This window comes from Pelobates fuscus, chromosome 4, assembly GCF_036172605.1.
Source record: "Pelobates fuscus isolate aPelFus1 chromosome 4, aPelFus1.pri, whole genome shotgun sequence".
Classification (NCBI taxonomy): domain Eukaryota; kingdom Metazoa; phylum Chordata; class Amphibia; order Anura; family Pelobatidae; genus Pelobates; species Pelobates fuscus.
In genome coordinates, this window is record NC_086320.1 from 42,583,272 (window position 1) to 42,605,570 (window position 22,299).

Genomic DNA, 22,299 nt, shown 5'->3' on the forward strand with positions numbered 1-22,299 from the left:
TGTGTGCATGAATGCAGTGTGTGTGTGCATGAATGCAGTGTGTGAATGCAGTGTGTGCAGGGCCGGTGCAAGGATATTTGCTGCCGTAGGCAAAACATTTTTTGCCGCCCCCTCCCCCCCCCATATGTCCTGACTTCCCCTCCTCCTCCCTCAGTGGTCCTTACCTCCCCACCCCCGTGTTCCTTCACTCCCCCCCCCCCAGTGGTCCTGACTCACCCCTCCCCTAGTGGTCCTTACCCTCCCCTCCCCTAGTGGTCCTTACTTCCCCCTCCCCTCCCATAGTGGTCCTTATCCCACCCCCTCCCTCTCATAGTGGTCCTTATCCCCCTTCTCCCTCCCATAGTGTTCCTTATCCCCCCCATCCCTCCCATAGTGGTCCATATACCCCCCTCCCTCCCATAATGGTCCTTATACCCCCCCTCCCTCCCATAGTGGTCCTTATCCCACCCCCTCCCATAGTGGTCCTTATACCCCCCCTCCCTCCCATAGTGGTCCTTATACCCCCCTCCCTCCAATAGTGGTCCTTATCCCCCCCCTCCCTCCCATAGTGGTCCTTATCCCCCCCTCCCTCCCATAGTGGTCCTTATACCCCCCTCCCTCCCATAGTGGTCCTTATACCCCCCTCCCTCCCATAGTGGTCCTTATCCCCCCCCCTCCCTCCCATAGTGGTCCTTACCCCCCCCCCCTCCCTCCCATAGTGGTCCTTATACCCCCCCTCCCTCCCATAGCGGTCCTTATACCCCCCCATCCCTCCCATAGCGGTCCTTATACCCCCCCTCCCTCCCATAGCGGTCCTTATACCCCCTCCCTCCCATAGTGGTCCTTAACCCACCCCCTCCCTCCCATAGTGGTCCTTATACCCCTTTTATTTTTTTATTATTAATTTTATTTTTATTTTATTTCTTATTTTATTTATTTTTTTTTTTTTCGTCCCCCCTCCCTGCTTGATACATGGCAGGGAGGGGGGCTCTCCTTCCCTGGTGGTCCAGTGGCAGTTCAGTGGGGGGGAGAGGGGGGCTGGCAGAGCTGTACTTACCTGTTCTGCAGCTCCTGTCAGCTCCCTCCTCCTCCGCGCGGTCTGTGCAGCTCCCTCTGTAAGTCTCGCGAGAGCCGCGGCTCTCGCGAGACTTACACTGGGAGCTGACCGAGGTGCTGAACGGACGGCGCGGAGGAGGAGAGAGCTGACAGGAGCTGCAGGAAAGGTAAGTACAGCTCTGCCAGCCCCCCTCTCCCCCCAGTCTGTATTATGGCAATGCAAATTGCCATAATACAGGCTCTGACTCGAGTATAAGCCGAGTTGGGGTTTTTCAGCCCAAAAAATGGGCTGAAAAACTCGGCTTATACTCGAGTATATACGGTAATTATATCATAGAAGAATACCGCCACTCTAAATGATCTGAGGGTACTGGTCACCTTGATGGGGTGAATAGGAGTTATAGCAAAATAAAAAGCTTTACAGAAAATGATAACAAGTGACAGGCTAGTGAGCTTTAATTTTTTACGGTTGAATGATCACTCCAGCCGTAGTTGCAATAATCAGCTTATATTAGTTGCAAGCAAGCAAAACAAAAGTAGCCTGCATTAATTGTTTTTCACAATAGACATAGCTAGTCTCATTTACCATTAGTTACATATGGAACCTGACTTGGTGGTAGATAAACCGATCAAGTGGCCAAAGAAAATTACATCAAAATAGTGTAACTAATTATGCTCCCCTCATTGTAAGTAGCAAGATGCTCAAATAACTCTACTCAAGTTGGATGTAAGGCAATAACGGAGGAAAAAAGAAACCGTGTTAAAATAAAAATGTGCTACTGTGCAGAACCATACTTAGAGTGTTGGTTGCCTGCACATAGTGATAGAGTGCCCTGTGAAGTGAAAGAAAGTAAAGGAATAAACCCTCAACCGACGCGCGTTTCGGTGCCAAAGTAGTGCACCTTCATCAGGGGCTGAATCCATACTGACCAACAGGTCTCTCTTATATGCACATATCCTTGCTGAAAAATCGAATGTCAACCAATCAGTGATCGAATTTCTGGTGCCAGAATACCAATGTCTCATTATTCAAATGAGATTTTCAAACGGTCCAATCAGGCAGTCCCCCACATTATTGGGCTCTCAACTGCCGATTGATATCAGAATTAACCCTATGATGCCCTAGCATCATAGATGTCAATTGGAAAATGTCATTATCAATGTTTAGGGTATTCTAAACCAATGATGATGTTTGTGAGTCTGTTATGGCAGCAAGTGATATCTCTTCTAAAGAATGATTAAAGTAGATTAAGCACCAATATAGAGACCTTAGGGCAGGGGGTTAGCCATTCGGCTGGTATATTTTGTATCCATTTTCTGACCATCTACTTTTTGAACTTATTTACCTATACCACTTTATTCATTTATTATATACCATCTTTAAGTAACTAGATTTCCAGCCGATACTCTTACATCTGGATCTTACATCTGGATAACTCAGTGTGATATAATTACTACCTCCCAACATTTCTAATGGACAAAGAGGGACACTTTAATTTTAAGGATATTAGGAGGGGTGTAGTCAGGATAGGGCTGTTCTGTGAATTTTGAGGTGCCTTATTAATAAGAAATGACCTGTATGCAACTGAAATGTAAGTTAGAACGATAATTTATTTATAAACAATTTACCAGAAAGGATACATTGATATTTCTCACGTTTTTCAAGTATGTCCTGGGTCCACAAAACATTGCATTGTTACAATAGGATACAATATTAGAAAAAATAAAATAAAACATTATACAACCTATATATATATATATATATATATATATATATATATATATATATATATATATTTAACACACAATAGGTAATAAATATAGTCAACCATGAAAGGTGCAGTCTGTATTGAGGCATATTGCCATAGATTTTAGATGGATCTTATTCACACAGGCTGATTTCTAAACACAATTATTGTAATTAATTCAGATGAAGTGGTTATGGTGTCACAAAATGCCTGAACTGTCCCTTTAAGTGAAGAGTGAGGGACAGAGGAATTTGGTCCCAGAATAGGGACTGTCCCTGATAAACAGGGACACTTGGGATCAGGGTCCTCTGATACTCTACACTATTATGGTAAACAGCGCCTTGTACGTCACAGGGCGCCATTAGCCTCCACTGAAAGGGCACGTGCCCGTTCGCAAAATGGCGCCGGACCCTTCTAGTGACGCGAAGGTCGGTCGCCGCCGGAAGTGACGCGGGAAGGTTTTCTCCCGGCTTCCTGTTTCCGGCGCGCGTGTTCTCTCAGTCTTGCTTGCTGTTCGAAGATGGCGACACGCAAGGAAACAACACCGGCCGCCGCCGCCGTTACCCCCGCCGCACCCACCACGGCCAGCGTCACCGCCGCCGCCGCCACCACCACCGCCGCTGCTATCACCGCGGCCACCCCGGCTCCCGCCGCCGCAGCCACCGCCACATCCACAACCGAAAACGCAGTGAAACAAGTCCAGATAGACGGGCTGGTGAGTGTGCCTTGAATTCACTGTGTGCCCCTGGGACAACACACCATGTGCAGAGTGTACACGGCATCCACAGATGGTGCTGAACTACAACTCCCATGATTCTCAGCCTAACTTTGTAACTCAAAGAATCATGGGATTGTAGTTCAGCAACATCTGGGGGGCCACAGTTTGCGGACCCCTGATCTACAGCTTCCCTGATCATTAATATGTAACTATGTCATTATTACAAGGTTGCACCCAGGGCTCAGAACCTTAGACTTGCTATTAAGGAGTCATTTGTATTCCTAGTGTCCCCTGGGTTGTCCAGGTAGCCATATGCCTGGACTGATGAGCCCACATGAGCTGGAGACCAAACTATCACCACTTTAATTGAAATACCAAGGATAACAAGCAGGGAATAATCATAGCAGGACCCCCAGTGTACAGAGAATAATACCTGGGGGAAATGGAGCCAGAAGATTTATAAAACTTTTTTTGTTCCGTTTCACCTTATTATTATTATTATTATTTTATTTATATAGCGCCAACAAATTCCGTAGCGCTGTACAATGGGTGGACTAACAGACACATAATTGAGATCAGACCACTGGACGTACAGGAACAGAGGGGGTTGAGGGCCCTGCTCAATGAGCTTACATGCTAGAGGGAGTATCTTGATGATCCCCTAGTGTTGATTACTTTTATTAAAGTAAAATATTTCAGTGTAACTCTTGTAATATGGAACTGAAATATAACCCTTGTTATATGGAATTGAAAGTGTAACCACTGACGTTTTAGATATATAAGAATTTTTTTTTTGTTGGCACATTTACACGTGTAGTGTTACAACAAAAAAGTGTAACTTAATTTCTTAAGTATATTCACAGTCAGAAGTAATCTTGTAATTTAATGGTGATGGCTATGTTGCGTATTTTATTTTAAATTGTAAAGCCATATTTTTTTTGTCCCAGAGGTATTTAATAGATATGCATTTGGGATTTGTTACTTTACGCAACTCTAAAGTATACAATACATGATTAACAGCTAGAGTGATAGCAGTTGGCATGTAGAGGGGCTATGCGAGATCTTCATTTGTGTGACCTAACAAATATCTCTAACTTATTGTGTATACCTGTAGACACAGTTGGCATGTGCGGAGAGTGCACGTTTGTAGGCTTGGTGGTTTAAAAAAAAAATATTCTGCCATTGCATTGAACATAGTTTTATAAATTAATGATTGTCATTTCAAGTGTTGCAGACCAATAATCCTGATGTAGCCCATATGAGATGGAGTGCCAAAATATCACTTTAATTGAACTATTAGCCCATTGAAGTGGTCTGGGTACTATGTCCCTGTCCTCTTCACCGTGCAATGGTAATTTATAATTTACATTGCAGGGTTAACTCCACCTCTAATGGCTGTCTAACTGACAGCCACTGTTGGCAATTCCTGGTTTGGTTGCCTAACTGACAATGGCAGGGGAAATTGGCAAATTTAGTCAGCAGTCTAATGTATTGGATTATCTGTAATGGCGATTACACATGAACGTTGGGAAGATATGTTACAATCTTACTGGGGTATTTACTATAGCGTGAATTGCAAATTGCCAGAGTAGCCAAATTAAAAGCATAACTTTTTTTTGTTTAGTTCATCTTGACATTCATTTTGAATTTCACCTTAATGAATAACCAAAACAACTTTTGCTCAAATACAATTTTATGGTTTCTTACCATTTAGCAGGTAATTCATTTGGTTTATACAGCCCCAGTCACACCTTCCTGCATATGCCTTACACAATCTTTCTAAACATCTACTGTACATCTAATGTTTTAACTTTATTATTAACCTTTATTGCACAGTCTTTTTAATTTAGGTTTATCTAAACCAAGGGAATGTCAACTTTGACACGCCAGATGTTGGGGACTACCTCTCACTTAATGCTTTGCCAGCATTATGGGAGTTATAGTTCACAACATCTGGATTGGCGAAGTTTCCCTACCCCTTGTTTAGACTGAGGCAAGAGAATTTTAACAGGCACTGTAACCACTAAAGGGTATTATAGTAGTTATGTCAGGAGTTCTTTGGTGTTGTCACAAGGTATGTAGTCAGTTTTCAGATAGTTTGTCACTTACGTGGTCCACTTGGTACTCACTGTCCATTCCTCTTCAGATATAGTTAAAGGAACACTATAGTGCCAGGAAAACAAACTTGTTTTCCTGGCACTATAGGGTCTTTAGGTTTCCCCCACCCTCAGGGTCCCACTCCCGCTGGGCTGAAGGGGTTAAACACTTACCTTTCTCCAGCGCCGGGCTCCCTCTGCCAAAATTGAGCAATGCTTTCATATGCACTGTCTAAATACGCGCGTGGCTCTTGTCGCGCATTCAGCGCTGACGTCGGGAGGAGAGTTCCCCAGCGCCGATGGAGCCCGGCCCTGGAGAAAGGTAAGTGTTTAACCCCTTCAGCCCAGCGGGAGTGGGACCCTGAGGGTGGGGGGAACCTAAAGACCTTATAGTACCAGGAAAACGAGTTTGTTTTCCTGGCACTATAGTGTTCCTTTAAGTGTTTTTTCTTTTTTCCTAGCATTATGTTCCTGTCTCGCTCCTAAATTATTTAGCTTGAGAAGTTAGACCACTATGTCTACGTTCCTATTCTCACTCTCTTTTCAGTTACCGTATATACTCGAGTATAAGCCGAGTTTTTCAGCACATTTTTTGTGCTGAAAAACCCCAACTCGGCTTATACTCGAGTCAATTGTCTGTATTATGGCAATTTGCATTGCCATAATACAGACAGGGGCTGTGGGGGCTGCAGAGAGATGTTACTTACCTTTCCTGCAGCTCCTGTCAGCTCTCTCCTCCTCCGCCGGTCCGTTCAGCTCTTCTGTCAGCTCACAGTGTAAATCTCGGCTCTCGCGAGATTTACACTGGGAGCTGACCGAGGTGCTGAACGGACCGGCGGAGGAGGAGAGAGCTGACAGGAGCTGCAGGAAAGGTAAGTAACATCTCTCTGCAGCCCCCACAGCCCCCTCCTACACAGTGCCCATCCACTGGACCACCAGGGAAGGAGAGCCCCCCTCCCTGGCCAGCTAGCAAGCAGGGAGGGGGGACGAAAAAAATGTATATATATTAATAATAATAAAAAAATAAAAATAATAAAATAAAAATAATAAAAAAATACAAAATAATAATAAAATAAAAAATAATAATAATAAAAAAATGTAATGAAGCAAAAAAATATTAAAATAATTAAAAAATAAAAATGCCCACCCCCACCAAGGCTCTGCATCACACTCTGCATTACACATGCACACACTGCACTCTCATGCACACACACTGCACTCTCATGCACACACACTGCACTCTCATGCACACACACTGCACTCTCATGCACACACACTGCACTCTCATGCACACACACTGCACTCTCATGCACACACACTGCACTCTCATGCACACACACTGCACTCTCATGCACACACACTGCACTCTCATGCACACACACTGCACTCTCATGCACACACACTGCACTCTCATGCACACACACTGCACTCTCATGCACACACACTGCACTCTCATGCACACACACTGCACTCTCATGCACACACACTGCACTCTCATGCACACACACTGCACTCTCATGCACACACACTGCACTCTCATGCACACACACTGCACTCTCATGCACACACACTGCACTCTCATGCACACACACTGCACTCTCATGCACACACACTGCACTCTCATGCACACACACACACACACACACACACTGCACTCTCACACACACACACACACTGCACTCTCACACACACACACACACTGCACTCTCATACACACACACACACTCACTGCACTCTCATACACACACACACACACACTGCACTCTCATACACACACACACACACACACTGCACTCTCATACACACACACACACTGCACTCTCATACACACACACACACAGCACTCTCATACACACACACACACACTGCACTCTCATACACACACACACACACACTGCACTCTCATACACACACACACACTGCACTCTCATACACACACACACACTGCACTCTCATACACACACACACACACACTGCACTCTCATACACACACACACACACACACTGCACTCTCATACACACACACACACACTGCACTCTCATACACACACACACACACTGCACTCTCATACACACACACACACACTGCACTCTCATACACACACACACACTGCACTCTCATACACACACACACACACTGCACTCTCATACACACACACACACACTGCACTCTCATACACACACACACACACTGCACTCTCATACACACACACACACACTGCACTCTCATACACACACACACACTGCACTCTCATACACACACACACACACACACACTGCACTCTCATACACACACACACACACACACACTGCACTCTCATACACACACACACACACACACTGCACTCTCATACACACACACACACACACTGCACTCTCATACACACACACACACATTGCACTCTCATACACACACACACACATTGCACTCTCATACACACACACACACACACACTGCACTCTCATACACACACACACACACACTGCACTCTCATACACACACACACACACACTGCACTCTCATACACACACACACACACACACTGCACTCTCATACACACACACACACACTGCACTCTCATACACACACACACACACTGCACTCTCATACACACACACACACACTGCACTCTCATACACACACACACACACTGCACTCTCATACACACACACACACACTGCACTCTCATACACACACACACACACTGCACTCTCATACACACACACACACACTGCACTCTCATACACACACACACACACTGCACTCTCATACACACACACACACACACTGCACTCTCATACACACACACACACACACTGCACTCTCATACACACACACACACACACTGCACTCTCATACACACACACACACACACTGCACTCTCATACACACACACACACACACTGCACTCTCATACACACACACACACACACTGCACTCTCATACACACACACACACACACTGCACTCTCATACACACACACACACACACTGCACTCTCATACACACACACACACACACTGCACTCTCATACACACACACACACACACTGCACTCTCATACACACACACACACACACTGCACTCTCATACACACACACACACACACTGCACTCTCATACACACACACACACACACACACTGCACTCTCATACACACACACACACACACTGCACTCTCATACACACACACACACACACTGCACTCTCATACACACACACACACACACTGCACTCTCATACACACACACACACACACTGCACTCTCATACACACACACACACACACACTGCACTCTCATACACACACACACACACACACTGCACTCTCATACACACACACACACACACACTGCACTCTCATACACACACACACACACACACACACTGCACTCTCATACACACACACACACTGCACTCTCATACACATATTAAAACGGTTTGACAAAGAGCTGTTGGACAGCACCAGGGCACTCCTGCTTACATAATCACTATTGTGCTTCAGGATGTAAAGTGCTTGGCATATACATTTAATGCTATAGTACTGAATCGTGTGCAGGTATCCAAAAACATATTGGAAAAATTATTAGAAGGGCAGGGACACTTGAGAAAGCGATGAACAGAAGGAAAATAATGAGGTGGAAAAAAAGGACAAACGGGTGTTCACTCAATGACTTTATTCTCTACAGAGTCTAAAGGTACAATTTATATTAAATCAATAAGGAGCACAACCAAACCAATTGCCAGGCAATTTTATTGTATATACTCTACACATTTACATTCAAAAGGAATAATATCTATGGAAAATGTACTAAACCTGCTTCACAGCCTAGGGCAATTGATCACTATGCATAAGTTGCATTTGCCATACAAAAGTAAGTACATTCAAAATATATAACAAATCAAACACAGAATACAAAAAGAATAGGACAAAAAAATAATCCTAACAATCTAGTGCATCAAATACCACACAGTAGACCAAATATGTACCAAATGAATAAATTAACTGAAAAAATAGTTTGGTAAGAGGGGAAATATCAAACAAAAAGGAGAAAACACACCCCACGTTTATCAAGGGAGCATTATACATATGTAAAATAAATTTGTTGCCCTGCAGGCAACATGGGGGTGTGATGGGTCTATCCCATTTCGGCTGAAAACTAGTCAAATTTGCAGAATTTTTATATATTTGAAAAAAATAATAATTATTTTTTAAAAAATATGTATTTTTGTAGTACATAGTTTATCAGACATGCTTGCATTGACAATTGAGATTATATATCACAATGAAAGATCGTAATGATAACATGAAAAGTCAAGAATACTGCACTATGGGACATGGGAGGGGGTGAATATTAAGGGGGGCACTAAGGGGAAAGGAACACTTGGGTTGGGGGAACCACTAAAACAAAAGGGAGAAGGGAAGTTTTTCATATTAGATTAAAATTAAGTCTAATATTAATAAAATTATAGGGAAAAAATATATTTTAATATCATTTGGGGAATAAAGTAGGTTTCGGCCCAGAATTTTCATTTTGGTGCATCCCGAGTGGTATGATAGGGACAGTATTTTATTACAGGGACAATAAGGAACAGGATATTGCACCAACATTATCCCGCTGTCTCCCTTCGTCCACTACCTATTCCACAAGCCATATGTAACTATATAGCCATTTAGATACATTGTGGCATGCGTTTGTATAATAGTATCTTTACCAAACACAAAGAGTACAGGTACTCAATTTATTGTAGCTTCAGTTGGTCTACTGTGTCCAGTTAGCTTAATTTCTTTGATCTATGCACCAGTGATTTATCAGTCTCGTTGAGATCTAATTATTTTCTCATTGTTTTTATATTTACCGATGTAGTGGGTTGTCTATGATATATATACACCTAACAACTTGCCTTTATTGTTCAGTGTGTGTGTGTGTGTGTATGTATATATTTAAACTATTTTGTAGACATACTCCTTACGATCTCTTGCAGTTGATCAACATTCACTTTATCTCAATTTATTTTGCTGTATGTATATATAATATTCTCTTTCTACACGAGGCGGATTATTCCATCTTTTTATCAACGTGATATATTAAATTAGATTTTAGTCTCCTGTTAGTAATATGAACCATCTCTTTACCCTTTCCATTTCACCACATGGAAAACTTATTTTCCAAGTTCCACCTATTTGATTTGTTAAATTGAGGATCCTCCTGTTTCTCTTCGTTTATTAATGCTGACAAGCACCGGGCAAATACACCTGTAAGTTGGAGTGCAGGACTATTTTCTGTTTTCATTCATATATATATATAGATAGATAGATAGATAGATATATATAGATATATATATATATATATATATATATATATAGTTTAAAGGCCAAAGGCCTGTATTTGTGGGAGGAGTCGGCGTTCCTATAAAAACCCACCTCTCCATCTGACCTATGGCGTTCAGTTCATCCCACACACCTCACCCTTCTCCTTTCAATTCATTTTACTGGGGGCGCCTTTTTTATTTATAGGCCTATCCTTACGTAGGTTTTGGCACACCACTACCGACCTGTTCAATCAATAATGTTATTATACGGCTTTTATGTTACCGACCACAAATGTATATATTTTGTTTTTCTGGTGCTTCTTATTGATTTAATGTCCAAAAGATATTGGCATGCACATTGGGGATTGTAGGATGCCGGTTGCATAGTTTGGGAATGAGTAGCTTGCAGCTTTGTCCCTTTTACATTTTATAAATTGAGTAATGAGGAGCCTCAGGTTAGTATATGTTGAATCTCTACGCTTTTGATTTTGATATTGCAGTGTACAGTCTGTGTGTATAAATCTCTTTTGCGGATGAGTCACTTTATTTATGCAACTAATTTTTATTTTTAAGCTTTTAAACCCTAAAATAAAATTGCATTACTGTACTATTGTTCTATAGGCAGTGCTAGTTGTGTATCAGAGCAAAAATAAAAGAAACAATTTTGAAAACGTTGAAGACAATGAAATTGCCTACCCGCTTCCCACTCACAGGCTCACTGTAACCTTGTCAATACGCAATTGCAGAGAAGAAATATTTGGCTGTGTGAGCTAAAATGGATTAGCTGAATATGTAATCGTCTCTGTGTAGGGCCTTGCTATTAATATGACTTCCTGTAATGAGACAGATACTACTGCTTATTGTTCTCCTACAGGCTAGTTATGCATGCTTGCTTGCTAAATAGGTTGATGGATTTAGTAGGATCCTGATCTCTTGGTGTTACTTACTGCTCTGGGAGCATGGGAAGAGCAAGATGAAGAAGGCGCTTTTTAAGTTAAAGATAGATACTCCCTCCATGACTTGCCAAAATGTCTGAGCGATGGGACACCGTTACAGAGGCTTCGTCTCAGCAAGTGAAAATGAATTGAGGCTTTTGTCCTCTGACAACTCTTGGGAGCAGGATGAGGAGAAAGTGTCCAGCAGATAAATGGCATGCTTCCCCTGGTGAGCTAGAGATATCTAAAGTAGCAAGGCTTCTCAAAGCAAAACACTGGCGGCTTTTAATCTTTCCTGGGCTAGAAGCAAATACCTTTTAGTAATAAAAATGACTACAAGCTTTATAAGGGAAGACTGTGTAATATCGAAAATAAGGCTTTCACAGATTTATAGTGATCTTGCTTATAGATGATTTACATCATAGAACACAGGTCTGTTCTCTCAGGTGATTTTTATTTTATTTATTTTAATTCTTAGTAGCCTATGTATTTGGATGCTTTCATTTTTACCAGTTGTAGTTTTATGAATTATGTAGTGTTGGCCACCCTTGTTTTGGGTGCATTCACTGTAGATTTTAGGTGTGCCTGACTCATGTCCTACCCATTTGTTTTAGTTTTGGTTTGCTTTAACACATGTATACCTGACATTAAAGTTCTACTATCCCTATTTAGCCCTGCACACCTGGTCAGAAAAGTTAAAGGTGTGAAACCGTAATTCATTAGCCAAATTTCACCTCCTGGGCTTGGTGGATAGTTCTATGATTGATGGTTGATGACCCTAACAATAGCTGCCCCAGTATTTCCTTGTACTTAACCCCTTTCATTGGAGAAGGGTATAATCAATGGCATCTGATTAGTTTTAGTTTTGCAATAAGGTGGGATAGGCAAGAGATATAGATAGGTTTTGAGAGAATCTGAAATGGTAATATTTAAAAAAAAAAAATGTAAGTGCTATCTGACTCTTTTCTAAATTCCTTTGTATATGTATGTATACAGACACACAACTTTGGAGTCAAGACAGATCTGGGTTTTAATTTTCGCCTTAATGCTGCAGTGTTCACAGCTTGTAATGACCAGGGTAGCTGGAGACATTTCTAGGAGGAATAACAGAAACACTTATTTCCTGCTGCCTGCCTTTGCCATAGTTTATAATAAGCCTTATTTGCTGTGACATCCACTAGTACCCGGCTTGATTTCCGTATTGCTTGCTGCAGTAAGTGAAATCTGTGGCTGAGACGCTGTAGGGCAGAAATGTACTGCTCAGTTTGTCACCAATAGTACTGATGTGAGTGACGCTAAGAAGATGGGACAGATTAGAGTGGCCTTAGGCGTGCTGTATGCAGACTTTAACTCTCCAAAGTAGTTCAGAAGACTTTGTGTAATAATGTGCATGGGAGGGGGGAGTTTGTTTGGTCTCTTAACCATCTTATTGCTGACATGAATCCTCTCCTAGAGCGAGGATTGTGCTGGCAATACCACCAACTGATGTATATATTAGATACCCAAAGAACACTTGTTCTTTAAGAGGGCACTACAATGAATGCAGTATTAGTGTACGCTTAATCACAGCTTCTAAGCGTGCTAAGCATTCCATATGCCACTAAAGGCGCGCTCTAAACATCATGACCATAATAATATAATCGTTAAGGAATGGTTTCAAATATAACATGGCTGTTAGCGTTTTAAATCATGGCTTTCAGTAAAATAAAAGGTTTAAAGAGCTTTGATGATCAACAAATATACCAGCTTTAAAATCATTTTAGTTCATGTGCTACTATCGATTATAGAATTTAATTCCAGGTAGACGTGAATGGCAGCTAACATGACCATACTATTTATATGAAATGTTTAAAGCCAACATTTAGTGGGCAGTAGTAACATTTTAGGAGCTATGTCTCCTGGGGTTTGTCAAGCACTGATCTATTGTTTCATTAAAATTACTAGCAGCTTAATCTATTTACTACTGTTGCAGAACGACTGACACAAGCATCAATACCGATCATGTTCTTTGTTACCCAATCTACGTAAAGTTTTTCTTGTAAAAACATGTGGCCTCAGGAACAAGGCGCAAATGTTTGTAATAAACTACGCTAACTATTAATATTGTACTTTGTTTACTGGGCTGGAGAGGTTTTTGCTGAATTTTCTAATAAAACAAAAAACAATCACCATACACAATTGTTTATTTTTATTTTTTTTTGGATATTTAAAGCTGCAAGAATAGTCACACCAGGAGACTTTGCAATCATATACACCAAGAATGCTTGCCGGCCGTTGCTGATGGTTAGCCATCTTGGAGGACACGGTGAAAACTTGCGGTAGTTAAAGCACTTGTGTTGTATGTATTGCGCTAGAACATTTCTTTTTCCCATCAGTCCTACTGAGATATTGCACAATCGCTGCTATCTTCAGCTCCTTGCTCTTCATGCACAAGAATACATTGATAACTACAGAGAATCCTCTAAAGACCAAGTCTCACTATCTGTGAGAAGTCCGATTCCCACAGCAGTCGCTAGTGAAAGCTTTGGTAATTGAGAAAACGTGCCAACGGAAGCCTCGCTTTGTCAACTTCAGACTTTACCACAATACAAACCAGTCCCCATAACGTCTTGTACTTTTTGACTGCGTCGGAATTTGAATGAAATTCCAGCACGGTCAATGTGAGTATTCTGTGTTTATAAAATTCTTAATATTTATGGTCTGTGGCAGAGCCACTTGAAGTAAAACGTGCAGGTCTAAAGGATTACAAAATACATATAGAATGCTACTGAAATAGGAGTCTGCAGGTTATTTTATTAATATTTCCCCAGTGTGTCCCAGCACTGTACTTGTTTCCAGTTAATCCATTCCTCTTCTAACCTAAACATCTGTCCTTGTTTCCAGTTTTGCAGTCCTTGCTGCGCATTGGATTGCAACTCTTTTTCACCTAAAATATTACTGGATAAAATGGAGTTACAGCGTCATAAAGATGCTGACTGTAGTACTATCTCTGCTATTTAAACAGGCCCATAAAAAAAGCAGATGTAATCAGCAGAAATGTGGCTGTTCCGTTAAAAGGGCTGTAAACTTAACAAATAGAAAAGCCATGTCCGTTAAAAAAAATGTTTTTGTTTAAAAAAAAAAAAGCACAAATATACTTACAAGGCCAAGTATATATTCTTCCAATGTTTGTCTCTTTCCCCTACTGCTGTGTAGAACCAATAGTTGTTGTTATTTACTGATTTGTATGTAGTCTCAACGTAATGCTTTACATTTTTTTTTTTTTGAGTACTGTGGATAAAATGGATATTAAACTGTGGCTGTATGATGCGGAATCCAGCCATTGGCAACATATGATTTTTAAGTTTTTTACTTATCTATGTAATATATAAAGCATTAACTCTACAGGTTGGATAGTTCATTTTTCTTTTGGGCCATGTGAGATTTGTTAAATTTTATATATATATATATATATATGAGGATATAGACAGAAGTGTATATCTGTATCTGTCCCGCCAGTAAATAAACCCCCAATGACAAATTTGGACAGAACTGTCCTAATCTGTCAAATTGCTCGGGAGCTTTACTCTCTGCTGGCTACATCTAGATATCCATTACAAAGCCTTAATCTCATCACAGCCACATGATTGCTTCCCGACAGCCTAGTAATGACATCTAATGCCCTGCTGCTCGAACAATTGGTGTCCCGGAGTGGTTGGATAGAATTTATTCTACACCGGTGATACACTCAAGGTGCGCGGTTTCTATGGAAATGAACGGTAATGCCCTTTTTTTTGTTGTTGCAGATTGCATGTTGGAAGTGTTGTGCTTAACTCTCAGCACTGAGAAATCACATTACAATACAAAAGAATGTAATTCCTCCAGAAAAGAATGTCGTGACGGTTTTATTTGAAATGCAAATGCTGCCATTTAAAGCATTCTTGTAGATCTCTCCTCTCCATCAGTTGAACAAAATCTGGTTCAGATAGTCTTATCCATGTGCACATCATGTAAAATATCTATTAAGTAAATGTTCTTTATCAGACATGTGTACTGCATTAATGACGGTGGGATCTTAGTTAAAAATGTATTTCTTTTTTTTTTTTTTTTAGCTACTCCCATTGGTTCACATTTCCACATGGAGTTAAATATTGTCTTAATATCTTCTGGCTGATGTAGCAAATGTGGTGCCAGTCTTTGCTTTATATAAGAAGGGTAAGGAAAGTGGCCAGGTCACAGATTGATACCTTCAATAGAAAGTGAAAGAGAAAATAAAACTACGTAGATTTTACATCTAACAAAAAAAAAACACACCTTTTCCTTATAGTGGACCTGCCAGTTTTTGTTTTTTTCCTTATGCCCCCTATATCTTCATGATTATACACCATCCCTTGGTACTTGTCTTTTATTTAGTATCTTTTGCTGGATCTAAATAGCTGGGTGGTGCAGTCATTTTGTTGTCTGATACCCATTATGTCTGCTGTTTGCCCTTCTGTGGGGTAGGATTTTGGGTAAATTTGATTGGCAACCGAAACACAACCTTGCTTTATTCCACCCACTGTCACCTTGACTGCTAGGCAAAAGTATGAAAAAGTAGTTTGGAGAGAAAAAAATTAGATTCAGACATGGAGCGAAGAAACGGATTAGACAAAGTTTTTTTTTTTTTTTTTGGTGACAGATTTGCTTGAAATAGTTCGGAGGTATAGTAAGTACAATAAGACTATCTAGCAACATATTAGACACTTGCACACAGGTGATGATGTAAATTTATTTTGTGTGAAATTCTTTGATAACCTCCTCTACCAAGGATCTGATTATAGGGTTATTAATTACATTGATATTACTGTGGTAATTTTTTTGTTTTTAAGGACCAATTTTTTTTGCTTAATGGAAAAGTTTATAAAAGCACAGACCTCTGAAAGACTTAATTCCTGGTTACGTCCCCCCACTTTACCAAGGAGCATAGAACGTGATTGATGACCTAGTAGCTTGCAGACTGTAAAAACTGTTTGCCGCTGTCCTTGAGTGTGTTTGATGGGTAATAGCGAGGCTTTTTATAAGAATTACAGCTAGTAGCTTGACAGTCAGAAATAAAATAGCTGCTGGCCTTTTCCCTGGTCTTTATTTCGCAGGCTGAGGATTGGAAGAATGTGTCCTGGCCACATTAAATGTTTTGCTGCCAGGGCAGTCTTTATTGCCCCCTGGTATTGAAACGGTTAATCTTCTGCTGCTTGTGGCACCTCTGGCATATGTTCCTGTAAGTATGAGAAACTGCCTGTGACACACAAATTTCAGTGTAATTTTCTGCTCTCTGCCATGCTGTCACTAAAGTTATTTAGACTACACGTTTCCATACAGGCTTTGGCGGTTTCCTGTTCCTTCTCATCGCACCAACAGCCCCCTCTGAAACCATTAATTTCTGCCGGCTAATGGAATTTCATGCTTTGAAACGAGGAGCTCTTATCGCAAGCCTGAGAAGTTATTGGGCCTCCTAAGCCCCTGCTGCACAAACGCACAATGTGTTTGCAGGCTCAAAGTAATATTATTTGCGGCTTAGTTACAAATGTTTATTTAAACCACACGCTTATGATTAATTTTATTGGAAAACCCAAAATGATCCCACACACAAATGTGATCGAAGAGGAATTTCTCCTAAACATATGCAGTTTTGGTTCTCTGTTTATATTGTCGATCATTGTTTTGCTGTGTTGTCTGATGTTTTTATTTTTTGCTCTGTTAAGAAATGAAACATTTATACAGTTACTTTTTAATTGGAAAGGAAATTCATGATAAGTCGGTGGAATGTTGTCTGAAGGATTGGTAAATTAAAAGTCCTATGTTAGTGCAGCCATTTTTAACGCAGGGTGCTTAAAAAGGCCACATTTGAATTGCCTCTGTATCGTCATTAGTTTCCCCTTTTTCACGTGCTCCTTTTTTATTGGTTTATTATTTTTAAATATATCTAAAATAGAGTAGACACAGCTTGTCCTTATGTAGGATTGTCTTTGGCAAATCTGTTATTGCTGGTCTCTAGAAATACTCTTGTGCTTCCGGAATCTTGTCTTGCAGAATCTTTCTGAGCAAGTGTTCTCTGGGCTTGTTTGACACATGTGGGAGCTGGGTTATAAGCACATGCCAAACAAAGGGCAGAAGATGCCACACAAAGCACATCATTAGAGGATAGCAGGGAATATCCTTGAAGTTGTTATGGTGTCTGGAGGGGTTCTTTAACAACTAACGTGTTCCATATGAAAGCACATTGTGCATTCACTACACGTTGTACAGTATCCATTCTGTTGATTTGTAATTTTATTGTCAGAGGATTAATCATTATGAAAGACACAACTGGGCTCTGTCTAAGCTTCTTTTTTTCACCATTCCCAGAAGCTGCTGTTTTTCTGTGTGCTTGATTTTCAGATGACTTTGGGATCTAGGAAAGAAGTGTTAATTTATTTTGATAAGTGTCAAATTATGTTAAAGTTGTCGCAGTGACGGTGACAATTATTTGTCCTATGTTGGGCAAAGTGGGTTGAGTCCAAAGGGGACTGTCCCTTCTTAAGCAGAGTGTTTTACAGTATGATCATGTATGTTTATTAAAGGGACACTGCTAGCATTTCACAAGGCACTGGAAAGTCTAGACTGGTTTTTATCTACTGGGGTATATTTTTCTTTTCTTTTTTGATCTGTTGTGGTAGCTGTAGCACAGTTCTTGCCATTCTAAAGTTTGCTTCTGAGTAAACTCAATATTCAAATAGGAAATTGAGTATCATGACTGACTGAATCTCTTCTTTGATAAGAACTTCGTGCAGATCCTATAAACCGGAGATCTTGCATTGATTTTTAATTTTGATGTTTTTTTCATATCTCTATATAATGCGTTAACAAGTGTGGGTTTACGAGATCTCACAAGGTTAAAGGTCATTAAATGGTCGTTCCAGCCAGAGACCAGTGTTTTTAAGAAAACACCAGTAATGGTTAGTGTCCCTTCATGGCCTACCCTCCACTAAAAAATGTTATAAAAAAATATATATAATGAAAAATGATTTTCCTGCTGAAGCCAGGTTCTACCCTCAGCCGGATCCTCTGCCGCTGACATCCCATCCTCCTGGCTGCCAGGGTAGGGGTGTCAGAGATAACCGCCATTGTATGCCTGTCGCCAACATGCTGTGCAGGCTCATGACTGACATCCAATATACACGCAATTGATATTAACCAGCTCGGAAATCTTGTTCTGGGCTGGCTAAGCCCAATAATTCCACTAGACGTGGAGTTACACCTCCGTAGGGGTTAAAGTCTGTATGTGTAGTATTTCCTAGCAAAATGCGGCACACACAGACTCCAGGAACCATTGCCACTTCAAATGACTGAAGTGCTCATGGTGCTTGGAGTAACCCTTTAACTAAACTGTGAATTGACAAGACTTCAAGATGACTTTGATGTTTCTTTCCTATATAGCAAAATTGTAAAACCTTGTAATATATATAGGTGTCAAATCATGCATATTCAATTTGAGTTTACCATGTTATGAGGCATCACTATAGTAGTGATATCCTCCTGCTGACCTCTACCTAGTGTCTGCTACTGCCCGCCACTAGAGGTTAGCTGGCAATCATGGTTATGCTCATGTACACCCCTCCTAATTAGTGTCTTGTGATGGCTGTCATTTTACATTTCTTGAATGACCTCTTGTGTTTATTAATGAGGAAAAAGTAAAAAATCCAAGTTTTAATGTTCCTTTCAAAAAACAGACATATAGGATAAAATTACACCTTTATTGGATGACAATAAAGGAAGCTTTTTTTTCCCCTTTTTTTTTTGTCAATGCGCTCTTATCACATTTAATGCTGCTGAAATCAAGCTGTTTCGAAGTCGAGAACTGTGTAAAGCAGAGACCTGTATGACAGATGTTGGGAGCAGAGGTTAGGCTGATTGGAACCACTCCGATGAAACAAATTCTGCCAGTACCTAAAAGCAACAAAAGGAGACGTCTGCCTGACTGTAAAAGTGGGCTGTTTTTGTGATATACAATAGGGAATCACATACATTAACAGGCAAGAATTGAGCAAAAAGCCTTTTACCTGCGCAGTTAAGAAATTGGCTTTTACTGGGTAACGGTGGGTGGTTTTTATTTTTATAATTTTTTTTTCCCATTTATCTTCTGTTGCCATGGTGCCCATAAATTGCTAACTGCATTTTATTTCTACCAGAAAACATGAAAAGTTTCACTAAGCTGTCATTGGTATGATGTGGTAGTGGCCAATTTGGCATTAGTATTCAGAGGTTAGTGCATATAATGCAACACTACACTTGTTTATTTTGGGCAATGCATAGTAACTGTCTTACCTGCGAGATGAGATACTAGTTGATGAGTGTATGTGCTCTGGGACGTTTGCTTTACCCATCCATTGGCCATCAGAAGACCGCTTTGATTAAAGTTATATGCTCCATTTGAGCGAGTTTAAATTCAGCGTTGGCATTGTGATCCTCCGGTACAATGATATTCGGTCAATGATGACATTGTAATCTTATGGCTGGCCATGTGTCATGAGAATTCTTTTTCAGAAACCACTGGGGTTTACCGACTTAGTGATATTTTTACATTACGTACAAGACCACTGTAAAAGGATACAGTTTCCTTGTAACCTTAAGCTTTTTAACAGACGGAAAAAATGTTCTGGTGTCTTACAGCAGTTTCCTTCTCAAGATGGTAAACGGGGCGATTTCACATATCGAATTCTGTTTAGAACACATTGCCCGTTCCACTAATGAAAGGCATCAAAATCCATTTGTTGGGGTTTCTGAGAGCTGGCAGGGATTGAGAGTTGAAAAGTTTAGGATGGCAGATAGAGGCTAACTGACCTTTTTCACTTCAGGTAAACAATATGTTGGTTGTATACGGTATATTCTGATTCCTGGAATTTATGACCTGAATATGTCATTCCCTACATGTGATTTAAATCTGTGCTGTCACTTGAGTTTTCTTTCGTGATAACATCTTTATGAAAAACTCTTATAGACTGCTGGGGTTTCAGTGAAGATATTTACATGAGACAAAGTAGTTCAGATTACTGTATTTTTTTTTTTTTTCTTTTAAAACAAAATATATAAACAGTCTATCCTTGTATCCCTTAACTATAAGTAAAATTACCTATACACTCATTATTGAAGTGTGTATTTGCCAAGTTAGAATTGCTAACTGGTCCAGAAGGACTTGTCTATAGCATCATTGTTCAGAGGGCAATGCGAATGCCATACCACCATAATAGAATGTGTTATTGCCGCGTCATGTCTGTTCCCTAATCATACATCCCTAGTATAGTGATGTCTGTTTCAATATACTTGTATACTTGTCTGCATGCATTTTTCTGAAATCTACTCATGGGTTTTGCAGGATGTATATCCTGTTCTTTTCCATTTTGTATTGTTGTTGATATGGAAGTCACATATACTGTACATCTAGAATTCTAGCTGCCAGTCTAGAATGTTTTTAGAATTCTGGAATGCTTTGTTAGCAGGGACACCTTTCTAGCCCAACGTCCAATTCTTATCACATTTTGAGTATCTTGCTGGAAGTTGCTGGCTAGCACCACTTAAACTGTTTGTTTCTTTCTGTAAATACCTCTGTGGACTGATGCATTGCTTTTATTTCTTACATGGACCTGATTTACAGAGAACCGTAACGTATTGTGGCAGATTTGACTACACAACCCAGTGCGTTTGTCACTACTCTCACAAAATGTTACAACACACTGCTTATTTAACACGTCACATATTAACACTGCTGGTAAGCTTGACACAAGCTAATCAGGTTTTTGCGCGTTTCTATCTGAAAGATGACAAATATCATGTTATAGCGAACTGAAGCAAATAGGCCTTTTCAGTGATAGTTAAGCATTGGCACTATACATGCCAATATCATCTTTTATGTTAATTTTATTTAGTTTTCTTTCTTCCCCGGAGTTCACATTCATCTTTCTAGTTACCTCTCATTCTCATATTATTCCATACTGTTTAGTGAACAAATCCAATTCTAGACATTTGTCTTCGAAACTATGCATAGTTTCCACATTGAAATGTTGTCCTGAGTATCACATCACATGCCCTTACATCATGTATATGTTTTTGATTATGTGGTTGTTTCAGTAAAATTGCATAGCAACGTATTGGCAGTTTTTAAAGGGACACTTTAGTCACCCAGACCACTTCAGCTCAATTAAGTGGTCTGGGTGCCAGGTCCCCCCCAGGTTTTAACCCTTCACATGTAAACATAGTAGTTTCAGAGAAACTGCTATGTTTACATTTGGGGTTAATCCAGCCTCTAGTGGCCGTCTTCCTGACAGCTGCTAGAGGCGCATCTGCGACGCTGGATGTGAAATTAGCATCCATCGTGCAGAATGTCCATAGGAAAGCATTGAGAAATGCTTTCCTATAGACAGTTTGAATGCGCTTGCGGCACTTGCTGCGCATGCGCATTCCGC

The 22,299-nt window shown here is 40.6% G+C and overlaps 1 protein-coding gene across 1 annotated transcript in view; it reads left to right on the top strand.

The window, feature by feature from the left end:
• The first annotated feature begins 3,253 nt into the window (after positions 1–3,253).
• EIF3H (eukaryotic translation initiation factor 3 subunit H) overlaps positions 3,254–22,299 on the top strand; it is an 85,537-nt gene continuing 66,491 nt past the window's right edge. Inside the window, exon 1 of the mRNA XM_063451125.1 lies at positions 3,254–3,498. Within this exon, the coding sequence (XP_063307195.1) occupies positions 3,304–3,498 (195 nt within the window). The 5' untranslated portion in view covers positions 3,254–3,303. The remainder of the gene's footprint in view (positions 3,499–22,299) is intronic.